Raw genomic sequence first — 20276 nt, forward strand, 5'->3', positions numbered from 1 at the left:
GCGGCTCATTGCGGCGCGGCGCGGCGGCAGCATGGCCACCACCGTGCCCTGCACCCGCTTCACTGACGAGTACCAGCTCTACGAGGAGATCGGCAAGTAAGGGCGGCGGCCCCGGCCCCGGCCCCGGCCCCGGGGCGCGACGGGGGCGGGGGGGGCGCTGCCCGGGGCTCAGGAAGCTGCTCGGTGCAGACGTGACGCATACCCCCCCCTCCTATCCCCAGGGATGGGACACCCGGGACTACCCCCCCCCGCCCACCCCCCACCCGAGACCGGCCCCCCCCCACCCAGCCCACCCCCCCGGGACCGGCCCTGCCCAGCTTACCCCCCCCCGGTACTCCCCTCCCCCCGGTATTGGCCCTGCCCCCCCACTGGCCCCCACCCCTTATACCGCCCCCCTATTGGGGCCTTCCACCCCTCCCCGGTGGCCCAGACCCCTCAGTCCTTCTGGGCGCCCTGCTCCCCATAGCTTCCCCTAGTCCCTGCAGGCCCCTTGTTCCCCAAGGTTTCCCCATCCTTATGGTCCCTCACCTTTAGACTCCCCTGATCCGTCCTCATCCCCCAGGCCTAGTCACCCCAGACCCCTCCTCCATCCCTCAAGATCCCCTGCAGTCCTCAGTCACCAGTCCCTAGAGACCCCCCCATTCAGTCATTATATCTGCCCTTGACCCTATGGACGCTTCATCCTTACAGATCCTCCCAATTTCTCCTCAACCCCCCCCCCCAGTTTTCACAGATTCCCCCAGCACTCCTAATCCTGCCCCTGGCTACTGCAGACCCCCTCAGTCCTTGCTCCAACAGAGCCCCAATTCTTACAGACCACTCATCTCCACAGACCCCCCGCACCCCCCTCCCCACCAAAGCTCCTACAAACCTTCACCCCCTCCAGTCCTTATAGCCCCCCTGGTCCCTTCCAAACCTTCCACCCCCATCAATCCTGATAGACTCCCCCCTCCCTAGTCCTTACAGCCCCCCAATAGACACCCCCATCTCCACAGACCACCCCTCCCCATTCCTCTCTCCTCTGGTCCTTTTAGACCATATTCCCCCCCATCCCCTATTAGACACTTTTGGGCCTTACATAACTCCCCAAATCCACTCCGCCTTCCAGTCCGTTTAGACTTCAGCCCTCCTTGGCCCCCTGGGCCTTAAAGACTCCCGGGTCCCCTCTGCCAGCCTGAATCCTTCCAAACCCCCCAGCTGCACCTTCCACCCTCGGGTGGGTGTTGTGGGGCAATGAAGAGGAGCTATTTCTGGGGGGGGGGGGGGAGGGGGGGGTGGAATGTTCATTTGCCCCTAGGGCCATGGTGGCTTCAGTTGCCCCCTGCATCCACGGGCAGGGATTAGCCAGGAGTAAAATGAGAGGATGGGGGAGGGGGTCAGATATTTTGTGAGGGGGGGTTGCACCCCCACCCCCGCTAGATCGGGGGAACATTTTGCAGGGATGGCTGTAGTCCCTTTGGGGGTACCGGTAGGGGGAACATGGTGCCAATTGGGGGCTGTTCTGTGGGTCTGCCCAATATCCAGCCCATCCTGGTTACCATGGCAATGTGGTCCTGTTTCCCCCTTCCCATCTTTCAGTGTAGCCTGCCAGCCATCGCGCATGTTTCCCCCCCCATCACCGGGGTAGAGGGGGATATTCCTCCCACCGGGGAAAAACTGAGGCATGGCTTGGGCCATGACAGTGTGCCCACCCCCCCCGTTAGGGGCTGGCACCCACCATGTCCCCTGTCCCGGGGGCCACATGGGGAAGGGAGGGTTCAGGGCCCTGGAAACACCCACTTCTCCCCTGGTAGTGAGAGGATCCCCACTGTTCTGGCCAGCATGGGGCCCTTGGTGCCTGAGGACATGGGGACATGGGGCAGTGGCAGAAGACAGCCAGGCCCTGTGCCCTTCCCAGGGCACACGTCCCACATGGCACCCTCTACATGGCAGGACTGGACTTGTGCTGGTCTCAGCCATGTCCCCAGCCTGTAATGGGGATCTCCTCTGTGTGCCCTGACGCTGTCTTGACCCCCTCAAACAAGGGAGGGGCCTGTCAGGCAGGGGATGTGCAGGGACTTGGATCCTGGAAGGGAGACAGGTGCTGATGGCACTTGAAGGTGCTTCTGCCTGGCATGGGCACGATCACGATTTTATCATCTCTGTCCCTGTCCCTGGGGTGTTGGTGGCTGCCAGCTTCCTATAGTCACAGCTGGGTCCTGTGCCCACTGTCACCACTGTCACTGCCACTACCATCACCACCACGGCCACTGCTGCCATCCGGGCCACCTACTGTTCCCATGGCAACGAGCTGCCGGTGCTGGATCCTTCCCGCGACCCCCCCCCCCGCCCCCCGATGATGCGTGGTACCGAGCCCCCCCCTCCAGCCTCTTTCCCCCAGCCACCCCGTGGTGCCCCCCCAGCACACGCATAGCAGGGGTCCAGTGTGTCAGGGCCCTCCCTCCCGACCCCGTGTCGGGGTTCACCCCCTGATGCTGAGTCACTGTGGGTGAAGCCCCCTGACCTCAGGTGCTGAGTCATGGGTGGGAGCCACCTCCCTACCCACCCCCCAAGGTGCTTTGGGGCGTGCTGAGCCTGTCCCTCCCCAGGGGAGCTTTCTCGGTCGTCCGGCGCTGCGTCAAGCTCTGCACTGGCCATGAGTACGCTGCTAAGATCATCAACACCAAAAAGCTCTCAGCCAGAGGTAGGACCCCTGGGACTCCCTGAGACCTCCCTGGCACCCCAGGGGGTCGCTCCCCGACATCCTTGGTACCTGTGATAATGCCTGGCACCTCTGACACCTCTGATACCCCTGGTGCCCACAACAGCTGTGATGCCCATGGCAGCTGTGACAGCTTGTGACCTCAGTGGTGCTGGTGACACCGGGTGCCGGTGGGGGGGAGGGAGTGAATGCTCCGGGGTGGAGTCTGGCCCTGCCTGTCCCTGTTATCCCTCCTGCTGCCTCCCACGGGGCCCCTCAGAACATCATCTGTCCCTGAGGGATGTCCTGCAGGTACACAGGTGTAAGCAGATGGGGGGGGGGGGGGGAGGGGGGGGAAGGTGTGCATGCACAGGTGTGAGCCCTGAGCTGTGTGTTTACAGGTGTGTGCAGTGTATAAATGGGGGTGTGTGCACACATGAGCAGTGGGGCTACCTGAGTGTGTGTGCACAGGTGTGTATTCATAGTGCTTGCTCATATGTGTGTTCATGGTGTGTGTGCACACATGTGTGGGTGTGCACACACTTGTGATTGGGGATGCCTGAGTGTATGTGCAGAGGTGTGTGTGTGCTTGGTGTGCACCTAGGTGTGAGCAGACTGTGTCAGGGGGGCTGCGGGTGTGCACAGGTCAACAGTGTGTGTGCGTGCTTACACATGAAGGTGGGCACTGCTGTGTGTGCACATCTGTGAGCAGAGTGGGTGCCTATGGGGTGGGGTGTGCTCAGCAGTGGGGGTGTACAGGTGTTTGCAGGTGTGGGATGTGTGACAATGTGCAGAGGTGTAGGTGTTTCGGATGTGCATCTGGATAAGAGACAGCATAGAGTGGCACAGGGTGTGTGTGTGGGTACAGCTGTATGGACAGGTGTGAGCCATGAGTGGAGCAGTGTACGCATGTCTGTGAGCTGTGTGCACATCTGTGCACGTGTCTGTGTGCTCTTGTATGCAGACACATCCAGAGGTGCAGCTGCACACTCTAGTACATGTGTGTATTCAGTGGCTGTTGCAGGCACACACGTGTTGAGTTGCACACACAGCTGCACAGATGTGCACACCTGCACACACCTGCACATGCGGGAACCACGATACACGGGTACAGCTGCACACTCCACATCACATACAAACACGGGTAAAGTGATGCACATGGGTGCAGCCGCACAGACATGTACACCTGTGCACACAAGTACAACCATGGAGCTGTATGGCTGCACACATAGGTACACAAGGTACAGCCACACCCATGTGTGTGCACAGCTGCAGGACACGGATATCCCTACACACCAATCACACCTGTACATCCACACAGCTCTCTATACCCCCACACAGGTACAGCCACAGGTGCTTGCACATATGTGCACACCCATCTATATGTGTGTACAGGCATGCACAGTGTGTGCATGCCTGTATCCACATGCACACCCAACCCACATGCGCATACATGCAAACATGTACAGACTTGCACATGTGCATACCCAGACACATGTGCACAAGCCCATAACCCCCGCCCCTGCCCACCGGTGCATAACTGCACACCTCATAGAGCCACATGCGCTCCCACATGGGCATCTACAGCTCCTCTTGCTGGGGTTGGGCTGGGGACAGGTGATGGGGGGATGGAGGGGGCAAGGCAGGTCCCCCCCTGACCACTGTCCCCACAGACCACCAGAAGCTGGAGCGCGAGGCACGCATCTGCCGGCTGCTCAAGCACTCTAACATCGGTGAGTGACTGGGGACTCCAGGGAAGTCTCACCACTGTGGACCTGCTTGTGGGACACCCTGAATGACACCCTGGGGATATGTTGGGTGTCCCTCTGGGGATGTATGAGGTCCCATCCTGGGGTCCCTCTGGGTGCCACCTTTGGGGCACTGGGTGTGGGTGTGTGGGCTGCATGTGACACAGGCACACATGAATGCCACATGTGACTGGGGGAGGAGGTTAGGGAGTATATGGGGGGCTGAGACTGAGCCTGTCCCTGTCCCCATCTGGTCCCCACAGTGCGGCTCCATGACAGCATCTCTGAGGAGGGGTTTCATTACCTCGTCTTTGACCTGTGAGTGTGGCAGGAGGCTCCCAGAGCTTCAGAAGGGGCTTAGGGGATCCTGGGGGCTCCCAAGGGTCTCAAGGTGATGTGGTACCTGGCTGTGTTTCAGGGTAACAGGTGGTGAACTCTTTGAGGACATCGTGGCGCGGGAGTACTACAGTGAGGCTGATGCCAGGTGAGCCTTCACCGGCCCATGCACCCCCTTAAAGCCCTGGACACCCTCAGCCACCCATGCCCTGCACCCTGGGAGGCCTGCAGAGGGGACAGCTCCAGCAAGGCAGGCAGGGGGGGCACCTAGTGGGAGGGGAGGTGCACTCCCTCTGCCCCCTGTTATTGTAATCCCTCCACTGGCTCCATCCTGCTGCTGGGTGGGGTGGGGACTCCCATATTCCAATATTTCAGTTCCCACTCCATGATTCCCCCCTCTGCTGCTGAGTCCTGGCACTATCATGACCTGTGCTGGGGGGGCTGGTGGCAAGTGGGGGGGCCCCCAGGGCTCCTTCTGTGCTGTCCCCAGCCCCCCCCCCCCAGTGCCCTGTGTACTGCCGTGTGCCCTTCCCCGTGGTCTTTGGGCTTTCACAACATTGTTTCTCCCCCTCTCTCGTTCCCCTCATCTCCACCGCCCTCCCCCCCTCCTCCCCGCCCCATCCCTGTCCCCTTTGTGCCCCTCACCTCTTCCATCCATTCCCCCCACCCCTCTGTCCCTCTCGTCTCCCATCACACGTTGCTCGGGCTCTGTGTGTGTCCGTGTGTCCATATGTGTGTCCGTCTGTCCCACCACTGCCCTCTGCTCACTGCCCCTTCCAGCCCTTGCCCTCTGTTTTGCCTCCTACACCTGTCCTTGCCCCTGAAATGCCCCTTACTCCCCATCCCCCTCTCCTGCCTCTTTTTCCCACCCCTTCACCCCAACCTGTCCCCACACCCTGATCCCCACTTCTTGCCTCCCACCCCTCTACCTCATCCCACCCCGCCAAACTGCCCCCCCCCTCCCACCTCCTTTACCTCATCCTGCCCCAGTCTCCCACCTCCTACCCCTCCATCCTGCACCCCTTCACCCCATCCCGCCTCCCTCCCACACCCCTTGCCCTATCCTGCCCCCATATCCTGACCCCTGTCCCACCCCTAACCCTCCATCCTGCCCTCCCCCGCCCCTGCCCCCCCGTTCTGTTTTGCAGTCACTGTGTCCATGAGCTCTTTGCCCGCGTTCCTCCCACCCATCACTTTGCCCCTGAGCAGAGGGAGCCGCAGGTCAGTATCTGGGGGGGGGGCCGGGGGGGCCATTTCCCCCTCGCTGCCCCCACCCACCGCTGCCCCCGCTTCCCGGCCCCCCCGCTCCACTTGTCAGGACCCTGCTGTGGGGCTTTCTCCTCACTCTTTTTTCTCCCTGACCCCCCTTTTTTGCACCCCTCACAGGGAGGTTGCCCCCCTTAATGTCCCCGCTCCCCCAGCTAGGCGGGGTCCCCCTTCACCCCCATTTCAGGCTCTCATCCCCTCGCTCCTTTCCTCTTTCTTTCTTGTCTCGTCTCCATCCACCCCTCTCCCCCACATCCCCTGTTCACCCCTTCCCCCATGAGTCCTGTCTGGGGGATCCCAGTGTCTGGGCAGCAGCAGAGATAGGGGGGCTCCTATGGGAGACAGGGGATGGGCACAAAAGCACCATTGGGATGACCCCCTGTGGTTCTGTGCCAAGGCTGGAGCTCACCTGGTAGGCACTGAGGGGTGACCCCCAGGCAGTGACCTCTCTAGGAACGAGCCCTTAGCCAGTGACCATCCCCCCCAGGATGATCCCCAGGTAGTGACCCCTCAAGGGATGATCTCACAGGTGTAACCCCTAGTCAGTAACCCCCTTGAAGTGACAACCCTGGGATGACACCCCAGAGGTGACCCCCAAGGGATGACCCCCAGACAGTTATATGTCCCAAGGGTGATGCCCCCCAGGAAGGAGTCACAACCTCAGAGATGACCCTCCCCTCAGGCAGTGACAACCCCATAGGTGTCCCCTAGGCAATGAACCACCCCAGGTGGGACTCTCCCCAAGGGTAACCCCTCTGGGTAACCTCCCCAGGTGGTGATCCCTCAGGAGTCCCCCTAGGGGTGATGCCCCACAGCTGAACCCCCTGTCAGGGATACAGAGGGGTTCCCATGCACAGCACCCACAGATCCCAGGTCACCACTCATTTTTGTCAGTTCCCCCTGGGTGCAGTGGAGCCCTAGAAGTGGGACAGAGGGGCTGGTTTGGAGGTGCAGGTCATGGACAGGGGGTATGGGAGGTGGGGGAGCAGTGTACCTCTGACCCCCCTCCCATTTGCACGCAGCCACTGCATCCAGCAGATCCTGGAGGCTGTCCTGCACTGTCACCAGATGGGGGTGGTCCACAGGGACCTCAAGGTAAGTGAGTCCCCCCAACCTCCATCTGTCCCTCTGCCCCTCACCCCCTGCCCAGTTCTTTGGATCCCCACCACCTGGCCGTGGTCCTGGCCCAGTGGATTCTGGGGAGTCACTGAGATCTTGATGGGCTTGGGGGATCCCCTCAGCTCTGAGCACTCCCATCTACCTTTCCTGGGGATGTGTCTTCCAGCTGTGACACAGTTTGGCACTGCTGTGGGGGGGGGGGGGTCTCACTGCAACCCCTCCCCAGTTGCCATTGCCCCAGGGCAAGTGTGAACTGGTGGAGATGGGGTCATGGGGGTTGGAGCAGCTGAAGGTTTGCTGGGGGTGGGGGGGGGGGGGGGGGGGGCGACAGGGCAGGATACAAGGTAGTGATGGGTGGGACATGGGAGGGATGGTGGGATATGGGGAGATGCTGGGATTGGGGGGGATGCTGGGATGAGGCCAGTGAAACACAGGATAACCCTGAGCTGGCCATGGGGCTGTGCCATCCAACACCCTCAGCCATTGGCAGAGGGCACCCATAGCCACAGCCCCACAGCACAGAACCGTCTGATGGGCCAGACCTGACCAATGGGAGCGGTAAATTTTCTCTATTTGCCCCATCTCTCCTCTCTGTCCCCACCCATATCTGTGCCCGGTGCTGTCCATGCCTGGTGCTCCCTGTGCTCGGTGACCACATAGCCGGAGAACCTGCTCCTGGCCAGCAAATGCAAAGGGGCAGCAGTGAAGCTGGCAGACTTTGGCCTTGCCATCGAGGTGCAGGGGGATCAGCAGGCCTGGTTTGGTGAGTGCTGCTGTCCCACCTGCCTGCCCCAGCCCCTGCCCACCGTGTCCTGCTCACCGTGCCCCTGCACTGTGTCTGCTGTGTCCCTCCATGTCCACTGAGTCCCTGCTCCATTCCTACTGCATCTGCCCCATGCCCACCACAGCCCTATCCCATACCCACCATGCCCATGCCTCTGTGCCCACATCATCTTGCCCTGTGCCTACCATGTCCACCCCTGCCCAACACATCCCTGCCCATGTCCCAGTCCTGTGTCCTGCACTGTGTACTGTCCTTGTCTCCTCCCATTATGGCTCACCTGTCTCTCCTCATCCATTTCTCTGTCCCTGTCCCAGGATTTGCCGGCACACCTGGCTATCTGTCCCCTGAGGTCCTGCGCAAAGAGGCCTATGGCAAACCGGTGGACATCTGGGCATGTGGTAAGAGCCAGTCCCTGCCCAGTCCCTGCCCGGTCCCTGCCCTTACTCCGCCCCATCCCAGACCTGCACCCGGTCATGATCCTGAACCCTGCCCTGTCCCTACCCCAGTCTTTGCCCTAATCCCTGCCCAGCTCCTGCCCAATGCCTGCCCAATCCCATCCTAATCCCTGCCCCATCACTGTCCAATCTGATCATTCTGATCCCATCCCACTTCCACTCTGGCACTTTCCAGGCTCCATTCTAGTCTTATTCCATTCCCATCCTAGTTTCACCGTCTTTCCCATCCCATTTCTATGCTGATCCCAGTTCCTGTTCCAGCTCTGACCCCATCCTGGGGCCATCCCGTGCCATCCTGGCAGTGCCACACTGTCCCCTGTCTCTGCCCTCCTGGCAGCACAGGGGACAGGCCATGTTTGGAGTGACTACTTTGTCATAGGGACACCGCAGGGCTGGAGGGTGGTTTGCGGTCCCTGCACTCCCCTAACCCCGCTCTCCCTGGCTCAGGGGTCATCCTGTACATCCTGCTGGTGGGCTACCCGCCGTTCTGGGACGAGGACCAGCACAAACTCTACCAACAAATCAAGGCCGGGGCCTACGATGTAAGTCCCCGGTGCCAGGACCCCATACCCTGCAACAGCTGGCCCATTAACTCTGGAACCTACTGAGAGATGCTACAGCTGATCTTTAGCAGGCACAGCCTGGGGGTGACTTTGGGCCATGTCTTCAGTGGCTGGCTGGAGATAAGTAGGGGTGTGGAGTGACACTGATGCCATGGGGCTGCCCCTCCACAGCTGTCACCCCCGTGTCCCTGTGCTCCCCCAGTTCCCTTCACCTGAGTGGGACACAGTCACTCCCGAAGCAAAAAACCTCATCAATCAGATGCTGACCATCAACCCTGGCAAGCGCATCACAGCCCACGAGGCCCTCAAGCACCCGTGGGTCTGCGTAAGTGCAGTGTGGCCCCCAGTGTGTGTCACCCTGGTCCAGTGACTGCTGGCACCTGGTGCTGACCCCACTGTCCCCCGCAGCAACGTTCTACCGTGGCCTCCATGATGCACAGGCAGGAGACAGTGGAGTGCTTGAAGAAGTTCAATGCCCGGAGGAAGCTCAAGGTGAGGGTGCTGGTGAGGGAGGTGTGGGCTGGGGACAGTGCTTTCCAGCACCACCATGCCTCTCCATTGGGCTCTCCTGCGGCACCCTCCCCTTCTCACTGTGGGACCCCTGCTCTGGCTGCTCTGGCAGCACCTGGTGTGGCATGTTCCCACCCCAGCACCCATCAGGGCCTTCCTGTGACTTTCCATGGGGCACAGTCCCTTCCCATCCCAGTGACACACAGTGTGTCACGGTCCCACCTTGTCCCTGCCCAGTATCTTGCCCCATGCTCTGGCCTGCCCACATCCAGCTGCACACCCTAATCTACACCTTCTATCCCACTGCCTGGTCCCATGGCTCCATCCTGCTCCCTCATCCTGCAAACCCATCTCCCACTTCCAGTCCCATGGGCCCCATACTGTACCACCCCAGCCTAGCACTCTCTCCCTGGCTCACCATGCCCCTTCCTGCAGGGTGCCATCCTCACCACCATGTTGGCCACCAGGAACTTCTCAGGTAAGGGGTGGCTCCCACTGGCCGGGGGGGCCGGGGGCTGCAGCCCCCCTCCGTAGCCCCCCCCCGGGCCGGTGCCCCCCTCTCTCTATCTCGCTGTCTTTCTCTCTTTCTCCCCTCCCTTCCTTAACCCCCCCACCCATTTTTTCCCCATCGGTGAGGACGGGGCATGTGGTAGCCAAGGTGGGGGCAGGACTCGGCCCCCCCGCCCCACGCACACAGCAGCAGGTAGTGCCCGGTCCTCGTGTGTCCCCCCCCCACTCCGGTGGCTGGTGGGGGGCAACACAGGGACGGGGACGGAGCAGCACCAGCCACCCCAGGCCTGAGGCCAGGGTGATGGGCACCCCAAGAGTTCTTGCTGGGGGTGGGGGGGTGAGGTGGGGCCCCGGCTGCAGCCCCTCCCCACCCCTCCTAACAGGAGCTCTGCTCCCTCTCTCTCTCTCTCGTGGCCCGCAGTGGGCAGACAGACCACCGCTCCTCCCACCATGTCGGCGGCTGCTGCCGGGGCCCCCCTGGGGCTGGTGGAACAAGGTAGACGCGTCCGCAAAGGGCCCCCCCCCCGGCCCCGCTTGGTCTCTGTGTGTCCCCAGATCCTTCATCCCCATGTCACCCTCTTCTCCCAACCATCCTCTTCCCTGCCTCCCACCTCCCCAACGAGTTTCGGGTACCCTCCTGGGAAATTGGAGCGCATGCATGGCCCCCCGCCACTGTCCACCCGCAGCCCTCTAGCCTCTCCCCCTCCCCGCTGGCACCAAGAAATGCCCCTGTCCCCTCTGCTGCCATCCCGCAGCTGGCCCCGGGGGAGGGGTCTCTGCACCAGCCCCCACTGCCCAGGCAGGGCTGCTGAGTGCTTGACCCTGGGCCAGTGGCTCCTGCAGGGGGGACACACTGGGTGGCATCTCCAGGGTGCACATCTGGGTCAACGACGGGGAGCTGGGGGTGGGGGGGATAATTTTAGGGTGTGCCCCCCCCGCCCCCACCGCTCCCACCCCACAGCATTGTCCCCCTCATGCACACAGGGGGTGCACACCGGTGCATGGAAGGGGGGCAAACGGGCTGCATGTCCTGTGTTCCCCCCCTGCGTCCCCACCCTGCATGTGTCTCCCGCCGGCATGTGCCCCCCCAGCATGTGCCTCCCCACAGCTTTTGAGAGCTGCAGCCAGTGTTTGTGAGCCGCGAAACACTAGGCGGGTCTTAAACCATCCCCCACACAAAGGGCTATCGTTGGTCCCCGCGCCAGGGGTCCCCCTCTCCCGTCCCACAGTTTGGCTCTGGTTTAAACCCCCACCTCTCAGCACCCACCTGCTTTCAGGAGACGGACCGGGATCCTTGGGGACACCCTGCTAGGGACTCCTGAGGAGACATAGGTCCACGGGGGAGGGATGTGTGGGTCATCTCCTCCCCGCATCTGCCCACCCCCTCCTTTGGTGCTGATGGGTGCCACTCTGCTATCACTGGACTTGTCATCGCACATCCCCCCTCAACTTGTGATGCTAGCCGGGGGAGGGGTCGCTCAGTGTGGAGGAATGACAAGAATGCTCCGAGGTGACACCCCCTGCCCTTTACACCCCCACAACCACTTGTGCCCCACCATGTCCCCGTCACACCCTATGCCCCCACTGGCCAGAGATCGTGGTAGCAGTGACAGGTGCTCATACCCGTGCCTGTCCTTGTCCCCCTCCAGGGAAACAGGCGGGGCACAGGCAGCTGTCCCCACCCCCTGTACTCAACTCATCTTTTTTATGTTCTTTTTTTATGTTTTTCCCCTTTTCCTCCTTTCCCCTCCCTCCGTTTCTCTCTTGCCCTTCTCCTCACTCCTCTCTCTCGCTTTCCTCTCTGCATTTCTCCAAGGTAAGCCAGCCCTGCTCCCCCAACGCAGGGGCCACCAGGATGGGGACCCCCTCATGTTGGGGGCACCTCCTTCCCCCAGTCTTAGGACCCACTGAGTTTGAGGACCTCTCCCTCCAGAGTGGGGACACCCTGCCTGGATGGGGATCTCCACACGTTGAGGACATCCCCCCCAGGGTGGGAAGAGTCCCTCAAGGCTGGGGAACCCCCTGAGTTTGGGAATCTCCCACTAGGATGGGGACACCCACCAGGATGGGGACGGCCCCACAAGGTTGGGGAAAGCCCTCCTTGGGTGGGGGACCCCTTCAGGTTGGGGACACCACCCCTTCCAGCATGGAGAACCCCCCCAAAATGGGGATTCCCCTAGGATGGGGACATCCCACCCAGCATAGGGTTACCCCTCAAAATTGAGACTTCCTTAGAACGGGGATGCCCCTCCCCACATGGGGACCACCCCTCTAAAATGGGGACCTCTCCCAGGATGGGGACACCACCAACACACCTCATGTGTTCCCCCTCTTTGACACTGGGGTGGCAGGTGCTGCCAGCACCCAGGGTGGGATCCAGTTGGGTGGCTGGGAAGGGCCTGGCTTTGGGGGTGTCCCTTGTGCTGAGGGCGGGCACTGACACTGTCTCCCCCTGCAGCAGCTAAGAGCTTACTGAACAAGAAGGCAGACGGTGTGAAGGTGAGGGGCCAGAGGGGCTGGGGGGAAGCCAGGATGGGCTGCTCCCCACCCATGCCACAGCCCCTTCCATCTCTCCCTTCTAGCCTCAGACCAACAGCACCAAAGGCAGTGCTGGCGTCACCAGCCCCAAGGGGACCCTCCCGCCCACCGCTCTGGTAGGTGCCCCCTACCCTGCAACCCCAGATCCCCCATCCCATTGGATCCATCCCACCAGCCCATCCCATCCATCACCATGCGCGCCCCTGACTGGCTGTTCCTGGGCTCGCCGGGGAGGGGGGTGTCCCAAGGATGGAAAGGGGTGTGCAGGACAGGGGCGCAGGTCGACCCCACTGGACAGACAAGGTGAGTGAAGGGTGCAGGCATGTGGACAGCTCTGCATCTCCCTCAGCCATGGGGACAGTGACATGGGTGCAGGACACTGTCATGCAGGTGTCCCACCATAGGGACAAGGTAGGTCCAGGACACAGAGATGTACCTTCCATGGGGACAGTAAGGTGGGTGCAGGATATAGGCATGAGGATGTCCTGTGACATGGGGACCAAGGTGGGTACAGGACATGAGTATGGGGATGCCCCACCCTGGGAACAAAGTGGGTGCAGGGTACAGGCATCAATGCCCCATAATGGGGAAAAGCCCCAGGCAGGAGCATCTTGGTGACATAGATAGTGATGTGGGTGACGGGTTGGGGGACAGGGACACCAGTGCGATGCCAATGGCAAGGCAGGTGCAGGATCACAAGGATGGAACTGCCCTCTGTGACCTCGCAGGTGAGGTAAGTGCAGGGTCCAGACACAGGACTGCCCAGCTGGCACAGGGAGTGCGGAACACAGGAAAGGTGTGGCTGTCTGGAACAGCAGGGGCAGGATTTGGGGGTCCTCTGGCATTGCCAACAGCAGGGCTGGTGCAGGATGTGGGTGCAGGGATGCCGATTGTGACCTTTATGGCACAAGGGATGGAGCACAAGGGCAGGGACATGGTACCATGAGGGCAGAATACAGCCAGTTGGATGGCCAACTGGCACAGAGTGTTGTGCACTGGGGAAGGTGTGCCTGGTTGGTTGGTGAGTGCAGGATATGGAGAAAGTGGTGCCTACCCCACACACTGAGGGTGGGATGCAGGCAGCGGGAAGCTGTGGATGCTCAGTGCTTGGGATGTGGGTCAGGATCCGGACACGGGGATAGTTGGGGTGCAAGCCAGGGGATGTTTGGAATACAGGCAGTGGGGTATTTGGGATGCAGACATAGGGATGGTCTGGGTGCAAGCTGAGGGATACACAAGGATATGGGCAGTTCTTGGGATGCAGGCAGCAGGATGGTTGGGATTCAGATACAGGGATGCCTGGGATGCTCAGATGCAAGGTGAGTGGAGCCCCTGGGCGCCAGGATGCAGGACAGGGGCATGGAGCTGCCCCCAGCCCATCCTTTTGGCCTTGCTGCGTCTCTTCCCTGGCTCTACCCACTACTTTTCCCCCTTTCTTCCCCTTCCATGTCTGTGAATTAAACCATTTGGCTTTGCTGGACTAATGATTCTCTGCTTCTCTCCCCCCTCTCTATCCCCTTCCCAAATCTGGTCTGGGTCTCTCCTTGCCCCTGTCCACGTGCTGCTCAATCCGTCGTCCCCCTTTGTTGTCCCCTCCGGGCTCTCGCTTCCCCCCACCCCCGCGTCTGTCTCTCTCCCTTCTCCCATAGGAGCCTCAAACTACTGTAATTCATAACCCCGTGGACGGCACCAAGGTATCGCTGCCCCTGCTTTCCGCCTCCATCCTCCCACCAGCATCAGCCATGTCGTGGGGGGGGTGACGTGGATGAGGAGTGCGCGTGGGGCACGGTGACAGCGGGGTCCCCCTGTGACATCCAGCATCACTGGGGTCCTGCCAAGCCCAGGCTGGGCCTGTCCCTCCTCCCTGTCCCCCCAGGGCCAGTCTGACCCCCCTGTTTGTGTCTCCCCCCCATCGCCGCCGTCCCATGAGCAGGAGTCCTCTGACAGCACCAACACCACCATTGAGGATGAGGACACCAAAGGTGACGGGCGCAGGGGGCGGCAGGGTTGCACTGGGATGCACTGGGAGGGAGCTGGGATGCACTGGGGTGGTGATAGGTTGCATTGGGCTGCACTGGAATGATAGTGGGATGCACTGGGAGGGTCTTGGAATGTACTGGGATGGCTCTAGGATGGCACCAGTATGCATTGGGGTGCACTGGAATGGTACTGGGATGAACTGGGATGGCTTCAGGATGCACTGGGATGGCACTGTGATGGACAGTTGTGGAATGCACTGCGATGGCACTAGGATGCATTGGGAGTGTGCTAGAATGCACTGTGGTGGAGCTGGGATGTGCTAGGATGACACTAGGAGGCACTGGGGTGCACTGGAATAGCAATGGGATGGCATTGGCATAGCATCAGAATGCATTTGGTTCACTGGGATGCACTGGAGCAGCACTGAAATACACTGGGATGGAGCTGGGATGGCACAAGGATGCATTGGGCTGCACTGGAGTGAGTGGCACTAGGATACACTGGTACAGTGATGCGATGCACAGGGATGGCACTGGAATGCACTGGGATGACACAAAGATGCATTGGGGTGACAATAGGATGCACTGGGAGTGTGCTGGATGGAATGTGTTGGAATAGAGCAGGGATGCATTGGGTTGGCACTGGGAAGCCTTGGATTGCACTGGGGTGGAACTGGCATGGCACCAAGATGCAGTTGGTACACTGTGATCTGCTGGGCAGCACTGGAATGCACTGGGTGGAATTTGGCATGGCAACAGGATGCTTCGGGATGGCACTGGGATAGCACTGGAATTCGCTGGGGTACACAAGAATGACAAAGTGTTGGCGCCAGAATGCACTGGGGTTGTACTGGGACATTTCTGGGATGCACTGGGAGTTTTCAAATGCACTGGAATAGATCTGGGTTGTGCTAGGCTGGAGCTGGGCTAACACTAGGATTCATTGAGATGGCACCAGGAGGCATTGGGAGCACGCTGGGATGCACTGGGAGGGTACTAGGATGCATTGGGGTGCACTTGGATGAAAATGGAGTAGATTGGGACATGCTGGAATGGCACTGGAATGGCAGCTGGGGTTCATTGAAAAGGCACTGGGGTGGCATGAGGATGCACTGCAATGATACTGGGACATGGTGGGATGGTACCAAGAGGTGCTCTGGGTAGAACTGAGCTGTACTGGGATGTATTGGGATGCCCTGGAATAGTAGTGAGACACAATATCTTGGCACTGAGATGTAGTGAGAAGTCACTGACACAAGCTGGAGTGTACTGTTATACTCTGGAATAGTACTGGGTCATACTGGGATGGAAATGGGCTGTGTTGGAATGCGCAGAAGTGGTACCAAGGTGCTCTGGGAGGGCATAGGAGTGACATTGAGATGCACTGGGACAAACTGGGATATAGAGGAGTGGCACTGAGGTGGTTGGAGCACATTAGGGAGATGAATGGACTGGGGATAAGTCTACTGGGACTGGAAAGCACTGGGATACAGTAGAATGGTACTAAGATTGAGATGCACTGGAGTGACAGTGGGATGTATTGGATAGAACTGGGCTATACTGGAATGCACTAGAACGGTACTGGAATGCACTGGGAAGCAGTAGAATGCTACTGCAATGCACTGGAGTGGTACTGGGATGTATTGGGATACACTAGAATAACACTGGGACACAGGAGATTGGCACAAAGATGCAGTGAGATGTTACTGGGATGCACCAGAGCAAACTGGAGTGTATGGTATGCTCTAGAATAGCACTGGGAGATACTGGGAGGGAACTGAGCTCTTTTGGAACGCACTGAAGTAGCACTGGGTTGCACTAAAATGAAACTGAGGTGACTGGGATTGGCATTGGGATGAAATGAGTCATTGGGGTATAATGGGATGGGCCGCGCTGGAATGATACTGGACCACAGTGCAATTGGACTGGCACACACTGGAATTCAACAGCATGATGCTGGGTTGCACTGGGGTGAACTGGAATATACTAGAAGGGCACTGGGGCACAGTAGATTGGCACTGGATTGCACTGAAATGCAGTGGGATGGCCCTGAGATTTACTGATGTAAACTGGGGTGTATTGGGATGCCCTGGAATGGTATTGAAACACCCTGGGATGTGACTGAGATGTAGAGTGGCACTAGAGTGTCCTGGGCTGTCACTGGAATGCAGTAGGATTGCATTGGGATGGAACTGCGCCATATTGGAATGCACTGGGCTGGCATTGGGATGCACTAGGAAGCAATAGGATGGCACTGGGATGCATCAGAGGACACTGGAGCAGCTCTGGGATGCACTGGGATTGCACTGGGATGTATTGGGGTGCACTTGCATGGAACAGGGAGGGCACTGGGATGCACTGGAATGGCACTGAGACACAGTGGGATGGCACTGGGAAACACTGGTATGGAACTGTCTGTTTTGGGATGTGCTAGAATGGCACTGGGATATACTGGGACTTGCAGGAGTAATGCTGGGATGCACTTGGAGCTACTGGGACATGCTGAGCAGGCACTGGGATGCCTGAGCATGCTGGGAGGGCACTGGGGTGGTGCTGGGACATGCAGGGGTGGCAGTGGGTGGCAATGAGACGTGCTGAGAGGATTATGTGAATACTGGTGTCGCAGAGCTGTGGGGGTCCTGGGAGCACAGTCGTCCCTATCTGTCCCCAAGGACCTCTGTCCCCAAGGGGCATCTGTCCCCATGGTTTCTGTGTCTGTCCTCAAGGTCCCTGTGTCTGTCCATGTGGTCTGTCTGCCTGCCCTCATGGTCGGTCTGTCTGCCCCCAAGGTCCCTGTGTTTGTCCCCATAGTCCATCCCCATGGTCTGTCTGTCTCCAAGGTTTTTCTGCCTGCAAGGTCGGTCTGTCTGTCCCTGTGTCTGTCCCCATGCCTCCCCTTCATGTCCTATGTCCATCCCAACATCTCGTCCACCCACCCCCACGGTGCGTGCCACCGGGGGGCTGGGGAGGTGGTGGTGACAGTGACGTGCCCTCAGCCCGCAAGCAGGAGATCATCAAGATCACGGAGCAGCTCATCGAGGCCGTCAACAACGGGGACTTCGAGGCCTACGCGTGAGTGGGGCAGGGCCAGGCGGGGCGGGGCCGGGAGGGGTGGGGCCAGGCAGGGCCACTCTCACCTGCTGCCTGCAGGAAGATCTGCGACCCGGGGCTCACCTCCTTTGAGCCCGAGGCACTGGGCAACCTGGTGGAGGGGATGGACTTCCACCGCTTCTACTTCGAGAACTGTGAGTACCCGAGCTGCCTGTACCACCTGCCTGTGCCACTTGCCCGTCTTGCCTACCCTGCTGATCCTCTCCCTGTCCAGCCCAACCTGATCGATCCTGTCTCCCTGCCTGTCTCCTTCACTGTCCCCTGTCTCTTGCCCATTGACTGCCCATCCTGGTTACCACTCCTGCCTGTCTCTAGCCCTCCCCTGCTGGGCCATTTGTCCGTGTGCACTGCCACCATCCCTGCCCCTTCGTCACCCATTACCTGCCCTACTCCCCCTTTCCCCTGCCTGTTCCCTGCCCTGTCCATGTGCATCCCCCTACCCGTACCAGCCCCGCTGACCTCGGCCACCCCACAGTGCTCTCCAAGAACAATAAGCCCATCCACACGACCATCCTGAACCCGCACGTGCACGTCATCGGGGAGGACGCTGCCTGCATCGCCTACATCCGCCTCACCCAGTACATCGACGCGCAGGGCCGGCCCCGCACCAGCCAGTCCGAGGAGACCCGCGTCTGGCACCGCCGCGATGGCAAGTGGCAGAACGTCCACTTCCACGGTTCAGGGGCCCCTGTCGCCCCGCTCCAGTGAAGGTGAGGGTGGGCTTGGGGCTTGGGGCTATGGGGAGCCCCAGTTGTGGCTCACCAGGGTGTCCCCACAGAGCTTGCGGTGGCTGTCCTGGTTCCAGCCCGATGGAGACGGCGATGGGAGCCGAGGCGGCAGCCGGAGCTGCGGCCCCCCCAAGCACGCGTCCGCATGCCTGTCCCCCCTACCCTGGCCCCTGCTCCCCCCCTCCAGTGCCTGTGTTTGCAGAAAACAAAAAGAAAAAAAAAAAAAAAAAGCTGAAATGATGAAGACAAGGAAAAAAAGGAAAAAAAAAGGGGAAAACCCACCCCAATCCGAACCCCACCCACACCCCCAAACCCAACCCAGCCGCTCGGCCACAGGTGAGGGCGCTGGGGGGCTCAGCCCCCCCCCTTGGCCCGTCTCTGCTGGGGGGGGAAGGGGGGTCCCAGCCCCCCTCCCGGCTGTGCTCGTGGCGTGTTGCTGTCGCTGGTGGTGGATGTTGTTCTTTGGGCTCCGCTTTGCTCTGTCCTGCCCCAGCCCCTGTACATAGAGAGAGCTATTTATTTTTGAATTCCCACGGGGGTTCCCAGCAATGGGGGGGCTGCCAGGGGGTGAGTGAGGTGGGGGGGACAGACATGGACTCTATCCCCTCCACCCCAGTCCAGTGCCTCCCCTGTGAGTGCTGCCTATGGGAGCCCAAGGCTGATCTTGGGCATTGCTGCGCAGGGAACACGGCGAGTGCCTTTGGGAGGGTTCACCAGTCACACCCCCGTGTTCCCACCCTGCTGATCCCCAGCACCCCATGTCACAGGTGCCAGCTCCAGCTGCTGGCAGGTTGGGGCAGGGGGGATGTGGGTGCTGTGTCAGGGGGCAGAGGGCAGCTGGGGGGTGTTGGGGTTTGGGGTGGGGGGCTCAGGATGATCCAGCCAGCACTGACGCAGCATCGAAAGCACTTTAGACTAAGAGAATGGGTCTCTTAGGGGGCACAGGCTGCTCTGCCAGGGACTCCCCAGCACAGGGGCACCTGCAGCACATCCTGCACCCCCTCTCCCATGGCCAGCACTTGGGGGGACCCCATCACCCCCAACCCCCGTCTCTGGGGCGGCATCACTCCACTCCCAGGCACCCCCCACGCAATTCCCCAGGGCGTCCCCACCGTGCTGAGGGCTGGTTTTGGCTAGGGGGAGGGGACGGGACGGGCAGGGGATAATAATTATTTTTTAATTATTCTGATGATTTCTCTGCATGCCCTTTGCGCGGGAGCAACCCTCGGGCGCTAACGCTGTATGTTGAGGAGCTGAGCTGTTCCTGTTCCATGAATGCTGGTGGATCGTTGCCAAATTTTTCTCTTTCCTCCCCTTTTCTCTCATTCTTTTTCTGTCTCCCCCTCTCCAGCATATCCCCCCATGCCCCTCCCCCAAAAAACCTTTTGTCTTTTCTTTCTGAGCCTTGTAAGTGTAAAAGATTACTCTGATTTCGTTTTTGTCTCGGGAAAACTGCAAATAAATTGAGGAAAAACCAACAATCATTAAAGTAAGAGGTGGAGAGGGAAGGCCAAGTGCATCCATCCCTGCTGGGGTGCTCAGGATACGTTTGTCTGAAATCCCACCCCAAGACACTGCAGAATAAGAGGGAACAGCTCCAACTGCCAAAGATAACTTTATCCCCCTGGCCTGTGCAGCCAGGGCATGGAAAGAACCAGAGCACTGCAAGGTACAGCCCAAGGCCGATTTTTCCTTTCCTGAGGAGGAAGAGGAGGCAGTGAGGGCTGCTGGGCCCTGGCAGGTGCTGAGCCCCCACCCTGGCTGGTGGGAGCAGGGGAGGGGCTCTGAGGTGCAGGGCAGGCTGGTGAGCTCCCCCCACTCCCCTAGCACCAGGACACAGCTCTGGGCTCACCAGTATGGGGAGAAGCTACCCATGGAGGCAGTGAGCATCCCCCACCCAAGAAACCGCTTCTTTTTCCCTTCCTCCCTTCTCCCCACCCCCTCCCCCC

At 60.2% G+C, this 20276-nt stretch overlaps 1 protein-coding gene across 2 annotated transcripts; it reads left to right on the plus strand.

The window, feature by feature from the left end:
• The first annotated feature begins 31 nt into the window (after positions 1-31).
• On the plus strand, positions 32-19126 carry CAMK2B (calcium/calmodulin dependent protein kinase II beta). 2 transcript variants are annotated; one of them, XM_062510707.1, is made up of 21 exons: positions 32-96; positions 2589-2683; positions 4354-4413; positions 4692-4746; positions 4847-4912; positions 7053-7125; positions 7810-7912; positions 8248-8331; positions 8836-8930; positions 9154-9276; positions 9360-9443; positions 9897-9939; positions 10393-10467; positions 12430-12470; positions 12554-12625; positions 14159-14203; positions 14443-14491; positions 17485-17560; positions 17639-17733; positions 18075-18309; positions 18378-19126. In XM_062510707.1, the coding sequence occupies exons 1-20, from the start codon at positions 32-34 to the stop codon at positions 18305-18307; spliced, it is 1632 nt and encodes a 543-aa protein (XP_062366691.1). In that variant the 3' UTR covers positions 18308-18309; positions 18378-19126. The 2 variants fall into 2 exon arrangements, with proteins under 2 accessions (XP_062366691.1, XP_062366692.1); XM_062510708.1 differs by lacking the exons at positions 32-96; positions 2589-2683; positions 4354-4413; positions 4692-4746 and adding an exon at positions 5913-5985 and having other exon boundaries at positions 4872-4896.
• Positions 19127-20276: the final 1150 nt, after the last annotated feature.

Source organism: Cinclus cinclus, chromosome 29 (assembly GCF_963662255.1).
Source record: "Cinclus cinclus chromosome 29, bCinCin1.1, whole genome shotgun sequence".
Lineage (NCBI taxonomy): Eukaryota > Metazoa > Chordata > Aves > Passeriformes > Cinclidae > Cinclus > Cinclus cinclus.